At 47.8% G+C, this 21604-nt stretch overlaps 1 protein-coding gene across 4 annotated transcripts in view; it reads right to left on the bottom strand.

Moving 5' to 3' along the window:
* The window catches only part of ccdc142 (coiled-coil domain containing 142), a 157331-nt gene that overhangs the window by 116243 nt on the left and 19484 nt on the right, over positions 1–21604 (bottom strand). For 3 of the 4 annotated variants that reach the window (XM_043709356.2, XM_087991078.1, XM_087991067.1), the window contains exon 4: positions 19937–20066. The exons of the other annotated variant lie outside the window; for it this stretch is intronic. In XM_043709356.2, coding sequence (XP_043565291.2) covers positions 19937–20066 — 130 coding nt within the window. The remainder of the gene's footprint in view (positions 1–19936; positions 20067–21604) is intronic. 4 annotated transcript variants of the gene reach the window in all.

Genomic DNA, 21604 nt, shown 5'->3' with positions numbered 1-21604 from the left:
CATAACGAGAAAGTGAATCTCTGTTTACAACTGTAAAATGCACAACAGCATGCCTGAACGTCATCAAAGTATGCCAAAAAGTATAAAGGAGAACTTGGTAAACATCATGCAACAAGGCACAGTAAATTTAATGATTTCTCTAGATCAGCATGCTTCAGACAAAAAAAGTTGAAAAGTTATAGGCTATTTGGAAAGCTCAACAATAATTATTTTCCTAAAGCAACAGGAGGTGGTAAGGTCTGCACTGAAGCATCATTTCATGTTTACATCTGCTGGTAAAACAACAGCAGGGTGGCTCAATGGTAAGCACTGCTGCCTCTCAGTGCCAGGATCCTGGGTACAATCCCAACCTCTAGCGACTGTCTGTATGGAATTTGCACACTCTCCATGTTAGTGAGTTTTGAGAAGATTTGTAGCTCAGGTTGAGGTTCTGGACATAGGTTTGCTCACTGAGCTGAAAGTTTCATTTTCAAACATTTCGTCACCCTAGGTAACATCATCAGTGAGCCTCCAGATGAAGTACTAGTGGCATGGCCTGCTTTCTATTTATGTGTTTAGGTTTCCTTCATTAGCTATTGTTTTTGAATACACTTTACAGGAGGTTTTCTTCTGCTGTGCATAGTTCCTCTGTGCTGCAATGTGTGGTGGCTCATTGAAATAATGTTCTAATGCAGCTTCATTTGTGGTTGTTGGGATGATTGCATCTGTAGTTCAATATTTGGTCCATATTTGTTATATCTACTGGAAAATAACAGATACAGACCAAATACTGAACTACAGAAGCAATTACCCCAACACCCACAAAGAACAGGTGCCCAATGAACACAGTCCTCCGATTTCTCAGCAACAAGCCCCAACAAGCACACAAAACACTTCCCAGGAGAGAGTGGCTGGGGTTTCTGGATATGACTGCCAGACTACTTAGACCTTTTGGCATCAATGTAGCCCACAAACCCACCAACATACTAAACTAGCTAATGAACTTGAAATACCCTATATAGACAACAAGCAAAATTAATGTCATTTACAAAATATCTTGCAAGAACTGTAACAAACACTACATTGGACAAACAGCCAGAAAATTAGCCACCACGATACATGAACATCAACTAGCCACAAAAAGACATGACCCTCTCTCACTAGTATCCTAGATGAGGAAGGACACCACTTCAATTCGGACAACACATCCATCCTAGGACAAGCCAAACAGAGACACACACGAGAATTCCGAGAAGCATGGCACTGCAACCGGAACCCTATCAAGGAACACATTGACTTGGATCCCATTTACCACCTTCTGAGAAACAGAATTTGAAATGGCATTACCACAGGAAATGACATCATCAACCCAAGGAAATCTAAACACAGAAAGTGGGCCATCCCACCAGTACTTCATCCGGAGACTCACTGATGATGTTACCTAATATGGTGACGAAACATCTGAAAGCGAACCTTCCAGCTCAGCGAGCAAACTAACATCCATATTTTCCATGTGTCTGCGTGGGTTTCCTCCCACAGTGCAAAATATACTTTATTTTTATTTCAAAATATACTTTATTCATAGAAATAAATCTTTGAAACCTGTACAATTGGTCATGGTGTTCATATATATACACATTGCATGTCTTAACATTAAAGAGAACAGATTGAATTAATCAAATTTACGGTTATCGTATTTACAGTTCCATTTATTAGCCATCCAGTCTTTTAGTATTTAGCTGTGGCTTCAGCGGAACCCACCTACTGAGTGGGCCCCCTGTTATACAAAATCAAAGGAACCTTCTTTAACCCCCAGTTTATGGGGTTACCATTGTCCATTTGACTGTCCTGTCTCTGGGGTAGCTGTCTGCATCCCCATGGTGAGCACGAACTGCTGGACCCTCGCTGGGCTGAGGTAGCTATCCAGCTCCTCACTGGGGTCATTTACCCGCTCTGGTGTCATTGAGCAAAGGCAAGGGTCCGCACCGTCCAGTTCTGTGTCTGACAGTGGGACTGTCAGAGGATCACAGCTCTCAGTTACCTGTAGATGTGGGGCAGGGGGTACCCCCTGGTTCTCACTGGGTGGAGGGTGGACTTCAGGGGGTCCGTTGTTTCCTGGTTGGGAGGAAATGCCCTCCTCATCACCTACGGTGCTCTGTCTCTTCTTCTGGTGATGACCTTCCTTGCGCCCGTCTTCACCATCTGAAGAGCTGGTCGTCCCTCCCTCGTGCAGTTGTCTTTTCCCCTTTTGCTGGGAGGCTTTGGGGGGCCTGGCAGGATTTTCTCTTCCTCTCTGCCTTTTCAATTACCACTCCTCTGCCTTTTCGATTACCTCCTCCTCCATTGCTTCCATCTGCCCAGCTAGAGCTAGGATCAGCTGCTGTGTCTCTCCGCTGGCTGCCGCCTCCTCCGCTCCAGCCTGTTCTTCATTCTGGGTGCCCCCAGACTCTGGTTGGATCTTGCTGGTCTTTGGGGGTCCACAGCTCACATCGCCACCTCTAGCCATCTGTTCTTAAGTGGGGCCCCCCGTCTTGGGCAGGTCTTGTACATGTGGCCCGCCTCTCCGCTTTGCTTCCTGACAGTCCTTGGTCAGGTGACCCTCCTGTTTGCAGTTCCTGCAGACGGTCACCTTGTAATCTGTCACCACGTGTCCCGACTTCCCGCAGGTTCGGCATACTTTCGGCTGCCCCGCATATGTCAGGTAGCCTCTGCTCCCTCCAATTGCAAAGTTCGAGGGTGGGTGGAGAATGTTCCCGTTGTCATCGACCTTCAGAGTTACCCTGACCTGCCGCTTACTGGTCGAGATCCCGAAAGGGTCGACCACATCGGTGGTTCCTCCATCGACTTGGACATACCTTCCCAGAAAGGTCAGGACATCAGCTGCTGGAACATAGTGGTTGTACATATGGATTGCAACAAACCGATTCCTCTGTGAAGGAAGCACACACAATGGGATCGCCGACAAGATGGAGAACAGCGGCTCCCCTTCCTTCTCCTTGAAGACCTTCAGGAGCTGCTCGCACTGCTTCACGCTCCTGAAGGTCACGTTGAAGTAGCCTGCCCCAGGGAAATCCTGCAGGCAGTACACGTCCTTTTTTTTATTTCAAAAATATACTTTCTTCATAAAATACTTTGATGGTCTGTACAGTTGGACATGCCATACATATGTAAACATTCCATTTCTTTGCATACCGAAACAGAGTAATCATTCCTATTTACAGGTCTGTACGATTACATTTTTAGCTGAGGCGTCAGTGGAGCCCAAATGACTGCGCGGGCCCCCTGTTCTTCTTTAGGCAGGCAGATGTTACACAGTGGTCTTTCCCCACCACGCCTTGGCAGCAGCTGCCCCAAGCTTCAGCGCATCCCTCAACACGTAGTCCTGGACCTTGGAATGTGCCAGTCTGCAACACTCAATCAGGGTCAACTCCTTCACCTGGAAGATCAACAGGTTTCGGACCGCCCAGAGAGCGTCCTTCACAGAGTTGATGATCCTCCAGGCACAGTTGATGTTCATCTCGGTGTGCGTCCCGGGGAACAGGCCGTAGATCACGGAGTCCCGCGTCACGGCGCTGCTTGGGACAAATCTCAACAAGCACTACTGCATTCCTCTCCAGACCTCTTCTGCGTAGGCACATTCCAGAAGGTGTGTGACAGTCTCGTACCCCCCGCAGCCACTTCAAGGGCAGGGTGCGGTGCGGCTGAGAGTCCGGGCATGCATAAAGGATCTCACAGGCGGAGCCCTTCTCACCACCAGCTAAGCCATGTCTTGGTGCTTGTTGAAAAGTTCTGGCGATGAGGCATTCTGCCAAATGACTTTGACAGTCTGCTCGGGGAACCGCTCGATAGGATCCGCCCTCTCCTTTTCCCGAGGGGTCTCAAGGACACTACGTGCTGACCACGTCCTGATGGGCTTGTGGTCAAAGGTGTTTTTCTTTATAAACTTCTCCACGAAGGACAGGTGATACGGAACGGTCCAACTACTCGGAGCGTTCCGCGGCAGCGAGGTCAGGCCCATCCTTCGTAACACCGGGGACAGGTAGAACCTCAGTACGTAGTGACACTTGGTGGTTGTGTACGGGGGATCCACACATAGCTTGATGCAGCCACTCACAAAGATGGCCATCAGGGTGAGGGTGGCATTGGGTGTATTTTTCCCACATTGTCCAGATCTTTGTACAGCGCGTCCCTTCGGACCCGGTCCATCTTTGATCTCCATATAAACTGGAAGATGGCCCGGGTGACGGCAGCGGCACAGGTTCTGGGAATAGGCCAGACCTGTGCCACGTATAATAGCAATGACAGTGCCTCACACCTGATGACCAGGTTTTTTCCCACGATGGAGAGCGACCGTAGCTTCCTTCTGCCCAGTTTCTGCCTCACTTTGCTGATATGCTCCTCCCAAGACTTGGCACACGCCCCAGACCCCCGAACCAAATACCCAGCACCTTCAGGTGGTCGGTCCTGATGGTGAAGGGGATCGAGGATTGGTCGGCCCAGTTCCCGAAGAGCATGGCCTCGCTCTTGCCTCGGTTTACCTTGGCCCCCAAGGCCCGTTCGAACTGGTCATATATGCACATGAGTCTATGCACGGACAGCGGATCCGAGCAGAAACCGGTGGCGTCATCCATATACAGGGAGGCCTTAAACAGCAGGTCCCCGCTGCCAGGAATAGTCACCCCTCTCAGGCTTGCATCCTTCCTGATGGATTCAGCAAATGGCTCTATGCAGCACACAAACAGGCAGGAGAGAGAGGGCAGCCCTGCCTGACTCCAGATCTGACTGGGAAGCTATCGGATTCCCACCCATTAATTGAGACTGCACTGACAATGTTGGTGTAGAACAGTCTGATCCAATTGCAGATTCCCTCCCCAAAGCCCATTTTGGAGAGAACATCTCTCAAATACCTGTGTGATATCCCGTCAAAGGCTTTCTCCTGGTCCAGGCTTGTCAGGCAGGTGTCCAACCCTCTGTCCTGCACGTAGGCGATCTTATCCCTGAGGAGTGCGAGACTCTCAGCAATCTTCCTGCCCGGTACAGCACAGGTTTGGTCAGGGTGAATCACCGACCCCAGAGCAGACCTGACCCGGTTGGCGATTACCTTTGACAGAATTTTGTAGTACACATTCAACAGTGAGATTGGTCTCCAATTTTTGAGTTCCTCCCTCTCCCCCTTCCGTCGCTTCCGGGAGTTTTATTCTTTTCGAAGGACTCGAGGGCCTTGGTCAGCTCGTCCAGAGATAGCGGCTAGTCCAGCCTCTCCCGTGATCTGTCGTCTAAGACCTCCGTGATAGAGGACGGGAACGACTGGGAGTCCGCGCTGTTGGTCGGCTTCGTGTCATACAGACTGGCATAGAAGGATTTGCTGATCCTCATGGCGTCAGCCTGAGATGACGTTATGGAGCCATCTTCTTCCTTCAGGCTGCTGAGCATAGAGCTCTCTTTGTGCACCTTCCGGAGAAAAAACGTGAGCACGTCTCGTCCTGCTCCACCGAGCGGATCCTAGACCGGAAGATTATCGTAGAGGTGTCCAAGGCAAAGAGCGAGGCTTGCTGGCCCTTCACCTCCTTGAGCTCCTCCGTGACATCGACCCCCATCATCTGCAGCAGGAGCAGGTTCTGCATACTTTCCTGGAGCTGGGATAGTTTTCCCCGCCTCTCTCTCGCCTCCTGAACACCTTTGAGGATGAAGAACCTCTTGATGTTCCCTTTTACTGTTTCCCACCAGTCCGCTGGGGAATCAAAGATGGGCTTCACGGTTCTCCAACCTTCGTAGTCCCTCTTGAGCTCCTCAATGTTTCCAGGGGTCAACAGCTTTGTGTTCAGCTTCCACGTTCCCTTACCAGCCCGCTGCTCGTCCTGTAGGTGACAGTCAGGCAGCAGGAGGTAGTGGTCAGGGAAGAACACCGGCTTGACGTCGGTGGATCTGACCGAGAGCGTTCGGGACACCAACAGGTAATCTGTCCTTGAGCGGATAGACCCGTCTGCCCGTGACCAGGTGTATCTACGCTGCGCTTCGTCTGCAGGGGTGCTGAAGATGTCGTGCAGCTTGGCATCTTTTACCGTGTCCATCAGGGCTCTGATCGTGGTGTCCAGTTTACTGTCCCCCCCGCCGGATCGTCCATCTGCATCAATGATACAGTTGAAGTCTCCGGCCAGAATGACCGGCCTGGACGTAGCGAGCAACAGTGGAAGCTGCTGCAGGACGGCCAACCGTTCACTCCTACCCACTGGGGCGTACACATTAATCAGTCTCAGGGGAGCATTCCTGTACATGACGTCGGTGACGAGGAGGCGCCCGCCCACCACCTCCTTAACCTCGGAGATGGTGAAGTTGCCTCCTCGCAACAGGATACCCAGGACGGAGGCGCGGCTATCGTTGCCCCACACCCCCCCCCCCCGACCAAACTGATGGCCCATGGGCCCACAACCTCGACCATCTCTGTAGCTGCTGAGGTGCGGTATCCCACACTCCTGCAGAAACAGGATGTTGACTTTAATGTTGGCCAGGAAGGCCATCAAAGAAACACATCGCGTAGCCGATTTGATGCTACGCACATTGATGCTGGCAATTTTTAACCACATTTTAACAGTTTACGAGGTTAACAGTGTCCATTTGCTGCTAGTCTTGCCCCTGTGGGGTAGCTGTGTGCATCCCCATGGTGACAACAAACTGCTGGACCCTCCCAGGGCTGAGGTAGCTGTCCAGCTCCACGCTGGAGCCATTTCCCCGCTCTGGTGTCTTTGGGTCGGGCCCAGGGTCCGCAGCGTCCAGTTCTCCATCTGACAGCGGGGCTGTCACAGGACCGCTGCTCCCAGTTACCAGGAGCTATGGGCCGGTGGTTACCTCTTGGTTCTCACCGGGTGGGGGGAGGCCTTTACCCATCCCCTCAGAGGGATCGTCTTTTCCTGCTTGGGCGGTGCTGCCCTCCTTTTTCCCCACGGCACTCTGACTCTTCCTCTGGTGACAACCCTCCTTGCGCCCGTCCTCACCATCGGAAGAGCTGCCTATATCCTTGTCGTGTCGGTGTCGCTTCCCCCTTTGCTAGGTGGCTTTGGGGCCCTTGAGAGGTTTCCTCTTCCTGCCTTTGACAGTAATCTAATCCTCTGCCTCCTTTGATCCCTCCTCTTCCATTTCCTCCGTCTGTCTTGAAGGAGCTTGGATCGGCTGCTGCATCTCCCCGCAGTCTGCCGTCTGCTCCGCTACAGCCTGCCCTTCCTTCTGGGTGCCTCTGGATACCATTCCCATGCTGTTTTGTGGTACCTTGCTGGTCTTAGGCGGTCCACAGCTCGTGTTGCCACCTCCGACCATCTGTGCGTAGGTGGCGGCCCCTCGTCTTGGGCAGGCCTTGTACATGTGGCCCGCCTCTCCGCACAGATTACAGTTTCTTGGCCTCCTTACAGTCCTTGGTTGAGTGGCCTTCCTGCTTGCAGTTTCGGCAGACGGTCACCTTACAATCCGCTGCCATGTGGCCTGACCTCCCGCAGGTTCAGCACACTTTCGTCTGCTCTGCGTACGTCAGGTAACCTCTGCTTCCTCCGATGCCAAAGCTGGAGGATGGGTGGAGGATGTTCCCACTGGCATCGGCCCTAAGGGTTACCCTGATCTGTCGTTTGCTGGTCCAGATCCCGAAAGGATCAACCACATCAGTACTCTCTCCCTCGACCTGGACGTATCTTCTCAAAAAGGTCAGTTCATCTGCTGCTTGCTGTTCAAGATGGAGAACAAAGGTTCCCCTTCCTTCTCCTTGAAGACCTTCAGGAGCTGCTCACAATTCTTCACACTCCTGAAGGTCACGTCAAAATAGCCTGCCGCAGGGAAATCTTGCAGGCAGTACACTTTTTTTTATTTCAAAAATATACTTTATTCATAAAATAATTTGATGGTCTGTACAATTGGTCATGCCATACATATGTAAACATGTACATACAGAGATCAAAACTTATCATTTTTATACAGGTCTGTACATTTTTTGATCATATGCCCATATAATTAGCTGAGGCGTCAGCAGAGCCCAAATGACTGCATGGGCCCCCTGTTCTTCGTTAGGCGGGCAGACTTTACACAGTGGTCTTTCCCCACCGCGCCTTGGCGGCAACTGCCCCAAGCTTCAGCGCGTCCCTCAACACGTAGTCCTGGACCATGGAATGTGCCAGTCTGCAACACTCAGTCGGGGTCAACTCCTTCAGCTGGAAGATCAGCAGGTTTCGGACCACCCAGAGAGCGTCCTTCACCGAGTTGATGATCCTCCAGGCACAGTTGATGTTCGTCTCGGTGTGCGTCCCGGGGAACAGGCCGTAGAGCACGGAGTCCCAAGTCACGGCGCTGCTCGGGATGAACCTCGACAAACACCACTGCATTCCTCTCCAGACTTCCTCTGCATAGGCACATTCCAGAAGGAGGTGTGTGACAGTCACGCCCACCCCCCCCCCCCCCCCGCAGCCGCTTCGAGGGCAGCGTGCGGTGCGGCTGAGAGTCCGGGAGTGCATAAAGGATCACACAGGCAGAGCCCTTCTCACCACCAGCCAAGCCATGTCTTGGTGCTTGTTGGAAAGTTCTGGCGATGAGGCATTCTGCCAAATGACTTTGACAGTCTGCTCAGGGAACCGCTCGATAGGATCCGCCCTCTCCTTTTCCCGAGGGGTCTCAAGGACACTACGTGCTGACCACTTCCTGATGGACTTGTGGTCAAAGGTGTTTTTCTTTATAAACTTCTCCACGAAGGACAGGTGGTACGGAACGGTCCAACTACTCGGAGCGTTCCGCGGCAGCGAGGCCAGGCCCATCCTTCGCAACACCGGGGACAGGTAGAACCTCAGTACGTAATGACACTTGGTGTTTGTGTACGGGGGATCCACACATAGCTTGATGCTGCCACACACAAAGGTGGCCATCAGGGTGAGGGTGGCATTGGGTGTATTTTTTCCCCCGTTGCCCAGATCTTTATACAGTGAGTCCCTTCGGACCCGGTCCATCTTTGACCTCCATATAAACTGGAAGATGGCCCGGGTGACTGCAGCGGCACAGGTTCTGGGAATAGGCCAGACCTGTGCCACGTATAATAGCAATGACAGTGCCTCACACCTGATGACCAGGTTTTTTCCCTCGATGGAGAGCGACCGTAGCTTCCATCTGCCCAGTTTCTGCCTCACTTTGCTGATACGCTCCTCCCAAGACTTGGCGCACGCCCCAGCCCCTCCGAACCAAATACCCAGCACCTTCAGGTGGTCGGTCCTGACGATGAAGGGGATCGAGGATTGGTCGGCCCAGTTCCCGAAGAGCATGGCCTCGCTCTTGCCTCGGTTTACCTTGGCCCCCGAGGCCCGTTCGAACTGGTCACATGTGCACATGAGTCTGCGCACGGACAGCGGATCCGAGCAGAAAACGGCGACATCATCCATGTACAGGGAGGCCTTAACCTGCAGGCCCCCGCTGCCAGGAATAGTCACCCCTCTCAGGCTCGCATCCTTCCTGATGGACTCGGCAAATGGCTCTATGCAGCACACAAACAAGGCAGGAGAGAGGGGGTAGCCCTGCCTGACTCCAGATCTGACTGGGAAGCTATCTGATTCCCACCCGTTGATTGAGACTGCACTGACAATGTTGGTGTAGAGCAGTCTGATCCAATTGCAGATTCCCTCCCCAAAGCCCATTTTGGAGAGAACATCTCTCATATACATGTGTGATATCCTGTCAAAGGCTTTCTCCTGGTCCAGGCTGATCAGGCAGGTGTCCAACCCTCTGTCCTGCACGTAGGCAATCGTATCCCTGAGGAGTGCGAGACTCTCAGCGATCTTCCTGCCCGGCACAGCACAGGTTTGGTCAGGGTGAATCACCGACCCTAGAGCAGACCTGACAGAATTTTGTTATCTGCATTCAACAGTGAGATTGGTTTACAATTTTTGAGATCCTCCCTCTCCCCGTTCCGCTTGTAGACGAGGGTGATGATGCCAGTACACGCTCACTGCGGCGAACCCACAGCGTCCCAATAGTACCATTTTGATGAATAGGGTTCGATCGACCGGTGTATGATCCTCCATCTTTTTCTCAGTCACCCTGACTGTGTTGCGAACCTCCTGTCCAGGGCTGTGGGCGGCTACTGAGGCCATAGCTCTGAGGTTGGCTGGTCCCTGAATTGGTGTTAGGCCGAAGCCATCATGAAGAGGGAAACTTCAAGAGGTTCTTCATCCTCAAAGGTGTTCAGGAGGCAAGAGAGAGAGGGGGAAAACTGTCCCAGCTCCAGGAAAGTATGCAGAACCTGCTCCTGCTGCAGACGTTGGGGTCGATGTCACAGAGGACCTCAAAGAGGTGAAGGGCCAGCAAGCCTCGCTCTTTGCCTCGGAGGCCTCCAAGATAATCTTCCGGTCCAGGGTCCGCTCGGTGGAGCAGGACGAGACGTGCTCACGTTTCTTCTTCCAGAAGGTGCACAAAGAGAGCTCTATGCTCAGCAGCCTGAAGGAAGAAGATGGCTCGGTAACGTCATCTCAGGCTGACGTCATGAGGATCAGCAAATCCTTCTACGCCAGTCTGTATGACACGAAGCCGACCAACAGCGCGGCCTCCCAGTCGTTCCCGTCCCCTATCACGGAGGTCTTAGATGACAGAACACGGGAGAGGCTGGACCAGCCGCTATCTCTGGACGAGCTGACCAAGGCCCTCGAGTCCTTCGAAAAGAATAAAACTCCCGGAAGCGACGGCTTACCGGTCGAGCTCTATTCCGCTCTTTGGGACTTGATTGGTCGGGACCTGCTGGAGGTGTATGTCAGTATGCTTCGGGCAGGTACCATGAGTGAATCCATGAGGAAAGGCATCATCACCCTCATCTACAAGCAGAAGGGGGAGAGGGAAGAAATTAGAAATTGGAGACCGATCTCACTGTTAAACACAGACTACAAAATCTTGTCAAAGGTCATCGCCAACCGGGTCAGGTCTGCTCTGGGATCGGTGATTCACCCTGACCAAACCTGTGCTGTACCGGGCAGGAAGATCGCTGAGAGTCTCGCACTCCTCAGGGATACGATTGCCTACGTGCAAGACAGGGGGGTGGACACCTGCCTCATCAGCCTGGACCAGGAGAAAGCCTTTGACAGGATATCGCATACATATATGAGGGATGTCCTCTCCAAAATGGGCTTCGTGGAGGGAATCTGCAATTGGATCAGACTGCTCTACACCAACATTGTCAGTGCAGTCTCAATCAACGGGTGGGAATTAGATAGCTTCCCAGTCAGATCTGGAGTCAGGCAGGGCTGCCCTCTCTCTCCTGCCTTGTTTGTGTGTTGCATAGAGCCATTTGCCGAGTCCATCAGGAAGGATGCGAGCCTGAGAGGGGTGACTATTCCTGGCAGCGGGGGTCTGTAGATTAAGGCCTCCCTGTACATGGATGACGTCGCCGTTTTCTGCTCGGATCCGCTGTCCGTGCGCAGACTCATGTGCATCTGTGACCAGTTCGAATGGGCCTTGGGGGCCAAGGTAAACCGAGGCAAGAGCGAAGCCATGTTCTTCGGGAACTGGGCCGACCAATCCTCTATCCCCTTCACCATCAGGACTGACCACCTGAAGGTGCTGGGTATTTGGTTCGGGGGGGCTGGGGCGTGCGCCAAGACCTGGGAGGAGCGGATCAGGAAGGTGAGACAGAAACTGGGCAGATGGGAGCAACGGTCGCTCTCCATCGCGGGTAAAAACCTGGTCATCAGGTGTGAGGTGCTCTCAGTATTCCCAGAACCTGTGCCGCCGCAGTCACCCGGGCCATCTTCCACTTCGTGTGGAGATCAAAGATGGACCGGGTCCGAAGAGATGTAATGTACAAAGACCGGTGCAATGGGGGAAAAAACACACCCAATGCAACCCTCACCCTGATGGCCACCTTTGTGTGTGGCTGCATCAAGTTGTGCGTGGATCCCCGGTACGCAAACACCAAGTGTCACTACGTACTGAGGTTCTACCTGTCCCCGGTGTTGCGAAGGATGGGCCTGGCCTTGCTACCGCGGAACGCTGCGAGTAGTTGGACCGTTCCGTATCACCTGTCCTTCGTGGAGAAATTTATCAAGAAAAACACCTTTGACCACAAGTCCATCAGGAAGTGGTCAGCACGTAGTGTCCTTGAGACCCTTTGGGAAAAGGAGAGGGCGGATCCTATCGAGCGGTTCCCTGAGCAGACTGTCAAAGCCATTTGGCAGAATGCCTCATCGCCAGAACTTTCCAACAAGCACCAAGACATGGCTTGGCTGGTGGTGAGAAGGGCTCTGCCTGTGAGATCATTTATGGACGCCCGGACTCTCTGCCGCACCGCACGCTGCCCTCGAAGCGGCTGCGGGGGGGACGTGACTGTCACACACCTCTTTCTGGAATGTGCCTATGCAGAGGAAGTCTGGAGAGGAATGCAGTGGTGTCTGTCGAGGTTCGTCCCGAGCAGCGCCGTGACGCGGGACTCCGTGCTCTACGGCCTGTTCCCCGGGACGCACACCGAGACGAACATCAACTGTGCCTGAAGGATCATCAACTCGGTGAAGGACGCTCTCTGGGTGGTCCGAAACCTGTTGATCTTCCAGCTGAAGGAGTTGACCCCGACTGAGTGTTGCAGACTGGCACATTCCAAGGTCCAGGACTACGTGTTGAGGGACGCGCTGAAGCTTGGGGCAGCTGCCGCCATGGCACGGTGGGGAAAGACCACCGTCTAACATCTGCCTGCCTAAGAAGAACAGGGGGCCCACGCAGTCATTTGGGCTCCGCTGGCGCCTCAGCTCAATGTAATCGCACCAACCTGTGAATAGGAATGATTACCCTGTTTTGATATGCTAAGAAATGGAATGTTTACAGAATGATGACATGTGTAATTGTATAGATTAAATATATATGAATAAAGTATATTTTTGAAATTAAAAAAAGAAGCCATCATGAAGATCCACCAAGAGCATGTCAGCACAACCAAATGACCCTCCAACGTCCAATCACGATCCAGCGACGATCTCGACTCGCTCTTACAACTCGCCACTCGTCACCTGTTCCAATGAGAACAATCACTTGATCTTAGCCAAAAGGCCGAGAAGGTGAAATGGTCATGCTAAATTGCCCATAGTATTCAAGGATATGTAGGTTAGGTGCATTAGTCAGGTGAAATGTAGAGTTACAGAGTAAGGGAATGGGTTACTCTTCGTAGGGTCAGTGTGGACTTGTGGGGCAAATGACCTGTTTCCACACTGTAGGGAGTCTATGAAATCATTCACAAGTGAAGTAACTAAAGCAGCAATAATTGTGGCTGATAACTCTTTATTCAAATACTTCAAAAATAAAGAAGAAATAACAACAATCTAGAGATGTCACTTGGTGCAGATGACACAAAGCTAGATGGAGTGATAGATAGTGTTGAGGAAGCGGGGATGCTGCAGAAAGACTTGGACAGTCAAAGAGAGTGGCAAATAGCAAGCCAGGCAGTGTCAGGAGGTGGAGAAGTCAATGTTTTGGGTGTAACCCTTCTTCAAGACAGTCCTCCTGCCTGGCTTGCTGTGTTCTCCCAGCCTCCTGTTTGTCTACCTTGGATTCCAGCATCTGCAGTTTTTTTTGTCTCAGACGAAGTGAGTGGACAAAGAAATGGCAGATGGAATACAATGTGAGGTTACACACACTTTGGTAGAAAAATAGAAGCATAGATTATTTTCTACACAGGGAAAGGCTTTGAAAATCTAAAGAACAAAGGGACTTGGGAATCCTAGTTCAGGATTCTCTTAAGGTTAACATGCAGGTTCATTTGGCAATTAGGAAGGCAAATGCAATGTTAGCATTTATTTCAAGAAGGCTAGAATACAACATCAGAGATGTACTGCTGAGGCTGAATAAGTCTCTGGTCAGACCACATTTGGAATTTATGAGCAATTCTGGACCCTGTATCTAAGGTTAGATGTGGCTGGCCTTAGAAGAATTATCCTGGGTACAAAGGGCTTGCCACATGTTGAGCGGTTAAGGACTCTGGATCTGTACTCAACTGAGTTTAGAAGGATGGGGGGGGGGGGGGGGGGAATCTGATTTGAAATTACAGAATACTGATAGGCTTAAATAGAGTGGACGTGGAGAAGGTGTTTCCATGAGTAGTTGAGACTAGGATCTGAAGGCACAGCCTTATAGTGAAGGCAAAACCCTTCAGAATTGAGATGAGAAAGATTTTCTTCAGCCAGATAGAGATAAATCTGTGGAACTCACTGCAGCAGATGGCTGTAGCAGCTAAGACATTGAGTGTATTTAAGAGAGATTGATAGATTCTTGATTAGTAAGAGGATGAAGCATTGTGGAGAAAAGGCAAGAGAATGGGATTGAAAAACATAGCAGCCATAACCGAAAGGTGGAGCAGACTCGATGAGCTGAACAGTTTTGTTCTGGTCTTATATCTTATGGCTTTATGTTCCACAGTAGCAAGATGAGTGAAATCATTGCTGAAAGATACCTTTCAGCAATTGCAACAGGACCTGAAGGACTGAATGCTTCTCACTGTGGTTTTATTAATTATGTCCTTATAAAACATGCTCATGAAGAGCAAAGAGGATCTTTCCACCCATTTTCCCCTTAAAGACAGAACAAGGGGTGAGAATATTTACAACAAATTTTAAAAGTTTGTACTTGAGAAAAATATTCTGATTAATAAAATAGCTGACATCATAAGTGCTGCATTTTGCAGAAATTATACTGATTGGCAAAAAAGTGGCAATGTAATGAAAGTTGAAAACTCAATTTGAGTTTTCAACATCATTTGTTCACTTCTTACTCAATGAGCATGATGCTTTGACAATGAGCTTTGACAAAGGGTCAGTTAGACTCGAAATGTCAGCTCTTTTCTCTCCTTACAGATACTGCCAGACATGCTGAGATTTTCCAGCATTTTCTCTTTTGGTTTTAGATTCCAGCATCTGCAGTAATTAGCCTTTATTGATGCTACCCATGGTAAACTAAACCTCCATGCAAATGTGAAGTGGTCAAATTCACATAAGGTCTTGCAAAGCATTTTAGATTGGATGTCTAAAATACTCACTTCTCTTGAATCAAGGACTAGAGGTTGCAGTGACCTGTCAGACAATGCATGGTTGCTCGATTTCAGTTCTTTGCAGACACAATATCAAAATTGAACAAGCTAAACTGAAATACAGGGAGAGACAGACTTCTTACATATAATCAGTGCCACAAAGGCATTTAAATTGAAGCTGGGTTTGTGGTCCTCACAACGAAACAAAAAAAATTCAATGCTGTAACATTTCCTGAATTTGGGAAAAATACCAGAAAAACATCAAAGTCAAAGGAAAATGGTTCCACACAAAAAAACGACGCACACGTGAAGCACGCAAAAGCACACAGAGTTAATTTCAGGAATTAGGTGCAATGGAATAAAGTGCCATGCTTGTCTCAAATCTATACCTTCAAGCAGACAGTGGTGGTTCACGACCAAATTCCATCAGATATTTCATTTGCAAAGCAGTGGAATTAAAATGGAAATAATTAACATGCAAAATGATATGGTGCTGAAAGTTACATCAAGGAACAGCCATTTTGAAGGACTCACAGAGAAAAATCACCATTCCAATTATTCTGTACTTTTAAAGGTGAAAGTTTACTTTGACTCTTCTGTAAGACAGAGCTCTCCCAAATAAAGATAATCAAGTTTAAGCATCGACTGCCTCACAGATACCTGCTTGGTGAATTGTATACAACTGGCAACCTCCAACTACAACCAACAATTCAAGCTACTAGTAGATAATGTGCAGTCATAGGTGTCTCACCGAGATTTGATGAGTCTTTGGTCAGTACAAGAAGAGATCAATAATTACACATACAAGGTCTTAGATTATTTAGCATTAAAAATAAAATCTTTATTTTAAATTTTCTTTGGGAATGATTCTAGGTTACACGTAAATTCAAAAATGATCTTTCCCTTAAAAAGGACAGAGGTCATTGTTGTAGATGGCACACACTGCTGCAACTGTGGATCACTGGAGGAGGGTATGAATGCATGTAAATGCAATACCAATCAGGTAAGCTTTGTTCGGAATGGGGTCAGGATGGTGTTGTAGGAACAGCCCACATACAGAGAAGTGGGGAGTATTCTCCAATGCTTGACTTGTGCTTTGTTTTTGGTGGACAGGTTTTGAGAAGTCAATAGGGGTGTTACTCACTGCAGTATTCCTACCCCCTGACCTGTTTTTATAGGCAGAATATTCATTTAACTAGTCCCGTTCAATTTCTGGTCAATGCTAACCTCCAGAAGGCGATTAGTGGAAGTTTCAGCAATGTAATGCCATTGAATGTCAAGGGGCAATGGCTAGACTTTTTTGTTGGAGATGGTCATTGCCTGGCACTTGTGTGGCTCGGATGATGATTGCCACTTGTCACCTCAAGCCTGGATATTGTCCAAGTCTTGCTACATTTAGACACTGACTGCTTCAGTGTCTGAGGAAGAAACGTGCTGAAGAATGTGCAAACATCAGTGCATATCCCTAATTCTGACCTCATAATGGAGGGAAGGTTATTTAGGAAGTAGCTAAAGTAGTCTGGGCCTCAGACACTACTTTGAGGAACTATTGCAGTGATGGCCTGTGACTAAGATGACTGAACTCCAACACCCACAGTCACTTTCTAGTATGCTAGATATAACTCAAACACCAGAGATTACTAGCTTTCCTGGGGCTCCTTAATGTTAGTCTCACTCAAAAGCAGTGAGGACTCCTTCCATTGCTTTACAGCTGAATGAAATTTGACTGATGAGTGGTAGCTGGCCAGATTTGATATGTTCAGCTTTTTGTGAACTGGACTTTCTGGGCAATGTTCCCCCATTGCAGCTAGATGTCAATGTCACAGTTGTACTGGAATAGCTTAGTTGGGGGCATGACAAGGTCTGGAACACAAGTCTTCTGAATATTGTCAGGCCCAATTCCTTTGCCTTCAGCCATTTCTTGACTTCATGTGGAATGAACTGAATTGGCTGAAGACTGGCACCTCTGGAGGAGCGGGGGAGCTGAAAGTGACAACTACTCAGCATCTCTGGCTGAAGATTGTTGCAAATGCCTCAGCTGATGTCCTGGCCTCCCTCATCACAGAGGATGGAAATAGTTGTGCCATCTCATCCAGTAAGTTGTTTGTAAGTCGACTGTCACTCACACCTGGATAGGAGGCTATGGCCTAGTAGTCTGGCGCAGGTAATGTTCTTGGAACCCAGGTTCAAATTACACCATAGTAAATGGTAGAATCTTAATTCAATAAAAATCTGGAATTAAGAGTCTAATGATGGCCATGAATCCACTGTCAGGAAAACCTATCTGGTTCACTCATGTCCTTTAAAGAAGGAAACTGCCATCTTTTGAAAATGCAAGTGACTGACCACCAGAGTAAACAAATTTTAAAAATCTAACTAACTATCAGGTCATGTTTCTCTCTGGGATCTCACTTGTTCAATATTACTGGGATCAGAACATTTTCTAACAACCTGGTTAATTTGGATACATAAATTCCCAACTGCCCCTAGCATGCACCTTCTTCAAAATTGTTTCATTTTGTGTTTGATGCCTCTAATTTTTTTTTCAGCATTAATGTTATCACTCTACACATCTATGTTAAATATCATCTTTTGGGTTGTTCAGAGAACAGGCACCTACACCATTCCACGATTACACACCCATCTGCCTCGCTGTTTATTGCTTACTATCTTCCACATTTTGCATCATAGAGTCATAAAGATGTACAGCACAGAAACAGATGCTTCAGTCCAACTCGTCCACGCCGACCAGATATCCCAACCCAATCTAGTTCCACCAGCCAGCACCTGGCCCATATCCCTCCAAGCCCTTCCTATTCATATACCTATCCAGATGCCTTTTAAATGTTGCAATTGTACTAGCTTCCGCCACTTCCTCTGGCAGCTCATTCCTTACATCCACCACTCTCTGAGTGAACAAGTTGCCCCTTAGATCTCTTTTATATCTTTCCCCTCTCACCCTAAACCTACGCCTTCTAGTTCGGGACTCTCCCACCCCAGGGAAAAGACTTTGCCTATTTATCCTATTCATGCTCCTCATGATTTTATAAACCTTAACGTCACCCCTCAGCCTCCGACACTCCAGGGAAAACAGCCCCAGCCTGTTCAGCCTCTCCCTATAGCTCAAATCCTCCAACCTTGGCAACATCCTTGTAAATCTTTTCTGAACCCTTTCAAGTTTCACAACATTTTTCCGATAGGAAGACCAGAATTCCATGCAATATTCCAATAATGGCCTAACCATCGTCCTGTACAGCCGCAACTGACCTCCCAACTCCTGTACTCAATAGTTTGACCAATAAAGGAAAGCATACCAAATGCTGCCTTCACTATCCTATCTACCTGAGGTTCCACTTTCAAGGAGCTACGAACCTCCACTCTAAGGTCTCTTTATTCAGCAATACTCCTTCGGACCTTACCATTAAGTGTATAAGTCCTACTAAGATTTGCTTTCCCAAAATGCATCAGCTCACATTCATTTCAATTAAATTCCATCTGCCACTTCTCAGCCCATTAGCCCATCTGATCAAGATCCCATTGTAATATGAGGTAACCCTCTTCGCTGTTCACTACACCTCCAATTTTGGTGTCATCTCTAAACTTACTAACTATACCTCTTATACTCACATCCAAATCATTTATATAAATGATGAAAAGTAGTGGACCCAACACCAATCCTTGTGGCACTCCACTGGTCACAGGCCTCCAGTCTGAAAAACAACCCTCCACCACCACCCTCTGTCTCCCAACTTTGAGCATTCTCCCTGTATTCCATGAGATCTAACCTTGCTAATCAGTCTCCCATGGGGAACCTTGTCGAACGCCTTACTGAAGTACATATAGATCACATCTACCGCTCTGCCCTCATCAATCTTCTTTGTTACTTCTTCAAAAAACTCAATCAAGTTTGTGAGACATGATTTCCCATGCATAAAGCCATATTGACTATCCCTAATCAGTCCTCGCCTTTCCAAATATATGTACATCCTGTTCCACAGGATTCCTTCCAATAACTTGCCCACCACCGATGTCAGGCTCCCTGCGCTATAGTTCCCTGGCTTGTCTTTAGCACCAAATAAAGAAAATTTAAAATGCAGAATGGTATTTCAGGTTTACAAATTTTGATATCCTAAATAAATGTATAGTTTTTTGACTGATTTTGAAATAATATCACAAAATACCATAAACATAAACTGGCCTTGAGAGTTCTTCATGTTGAGATTGGATACAAAAACAGCTAAAAGGAATTATATCTGTAACTATATAATAGCATAACACTGCCCATTCATACATAGGATTTGAACATGCAAGTAAACCTCTTGTACATGAGTGATAATTCTAGAAAGATGAATTTAAGTGGTCAGAGATTTAAATTACTTCTTAAAGATGACAGAATCTGTTTTGGAAAAAAAGTCTGAAGTAATGTAATACTGTTATTTTCTCTCTTTGTGCCAATGAGGTTAGAACTAGTTGCTTATTATGAGCTGTGTTTAAACTTAACAACAAAGACTCTCAAGTCCAATACAGTCCTGGTTAATTTCAAAATGGAGCTCCCTTGCTTACCCCTGACCTCCCCAGCAATACCCACAAAAATGAACATTTCTGTTACTGACACAACCCAGCTTTATGGATTAAGTGAAACAATTTAGTGCACAGATTCGTACTAATTCTTTATCTGCTGCAATTGTACTTTAGACAAAACGGGGATATTTTTATCCGCTGTAATTGGACTTTGTACAAGATGGGCTCAGATTAAGTATATGAATCAAAAGGACCATCACTGGAAATGGCAGCAACAAAAAAAAAGCATGAAAACTGAAAATGTGTTTTCCAGATCATTCCAATTTCTTTTTTAAAGTATCATAAGTTATGTAGATTTACTTCAAAAGGTCTTCATATTTCTCAGTAACTCATTAAAAAGAGCACTTTTTCATTCAACTAAGTTACCTGATCCAGTTAAGTAATCAGACTTTGCTTTTTGCATAAATTCCTCCGTTGTTATAGATTCCTTAGATGGCTTGGATTCTGAAGAGTTAAATGATGTCTGTAAGCCACTGTCCTCTATGACTGCATGATTCTGGAATAAATAGTTTAAACAGTTAAACTAAAATATTGGATAAATTCTCTCACAAACAAGAGGTGAGAAAGAGAAGTATGCCAAAAATGCTTTCTTGCAAAAGCCTTTTGACCGTTTAGAATCCTTCAAGTCTTTTGACTGTAAGGTTCTTGCAACAGGCGAAAGTGAAAACTGCAGATGCTAGAGATTAGAGTTGAGAGTGTGGTGCTGGAAAAGAACAGCAGGTCAGGTAGCATCTGAGGAGCAGGAAAATCATAGTTTCAGGCAAAAGCCATTCATCAGGAATGAGGCTGGGAGCTTCGGGGTTGGAGAGATAAATGGGAGGGGATGGGGCTGGGGGAAGGTAGCTGAGAGTGGATGAAGATGGGGGCAAAGGTGATAGGTTGGAGGGGAGGGTGGAGCGGATAGGTGGGAAGGATGGGTCATGAGGACGGTGCTGAGCTGAAAGGTTCGAACTGTGGTAAGGTTTTTGGGGGGGGGGGGGGGAAAATGAGGAAACTAGTGAAATCCACATTGATGCCATAGGGTTGGAGGGTCCCAAGGCGTAAGATGAGATTTCTTCCTCCGGGTGTCAGGTGGTAAGGGAGTGGCGATGGAGGAGGCCCAGGACCTGTATGTCCTCGGCAGAGTAGGCGAGGGAGTTGAAGTGTTTTGCCAGGGGCGGTGAGGTTGATTGGTTCGGGTGTGCTGGAGATGTTCTCTGAAGCGTTCTGTGAATAGGTTCTTGCAACGGCTTACACGTAAGACAGATAGCAACAGATACAATTGAGTGTTTACACAAAGAGGTGCTAAGTCACATAAAATTGGCACGTCTCAGGTTCAACTCTCCTGTCTTCTCCCAATTAGTTGGTCTCAACCAGTGTTGAGGCAATAAGCAGTGTTAGCATTGGTTTCTGGATTCCCAAAGTAGGGAAAAACTACTCAAGATTCTGAATCCTAGAAGTGTGCCAACAGTGGATGTTGGGTAAAGCACAGAATAGTACAGTTCAGAAGGAGGTCATTTGACCATCAAGTCTGCAAATGACTTTCAAGGTATAGTCCAGTTCGCATTATTCCCTGGCTTTTTTCCCATATCCCCATATTTTTATCCTTCAATGATTTATCCAATCCCTTTTTGAAAGCTTCCACTAAATCTGTTTGTGTCATATGATCAGGCATTTCAATCCAAATCCTAACCATTTATTGCATACAGAAACTTATCCTTATGTTACCTGTTTTGTTAACCATTCATCTTTAACCATCTGAATATTGGTCCTTCATTTATTGAAAACAGTTTTTACTGCTCCTGTGCTCAAAAGACGCATGCTAATACTCAAATATGCGTTTAAAGATAGAATTGAGCTCAGAAAAGCACGTTTACCTTCCAACAAAATTTGAATATTATTGTTATAGAACTGAAAGGGGAGATTGTAAAATGTGTTCAATGTTGAGAAATGCTCTAAAATAATTCTAAAACCTAGTTTGTTATTAGAAGTACTGAAACAGATCTGCCTGCCCTGATTTTCACTGTATTTAGGTACATGTGACAATAAATCATA

The sequence above is a fragment of the Chiloscyllium plagiosum genome, unplaced genomic scaffold (assembly GCF_037043375.1).
Source record: "Chiloscyllium plagiosum isolate Xiang-an unplaced genomic scaffold, Cpla_swu_hap1 HiC_scaffold_1, whole genome shotgun sequence".
Classification (NCBI taxonomy): domain Eukaryota; kingdom Metazoa; phylum Chordata; class Chondrichthyes; order Orectolobiformes; family Hemiscylliidae; genus Chiloscyllium; species Chiloscyllium plagiosum.
This window is presented reverse-complemented; position numbering and strand designations above follow the sequence as displayed.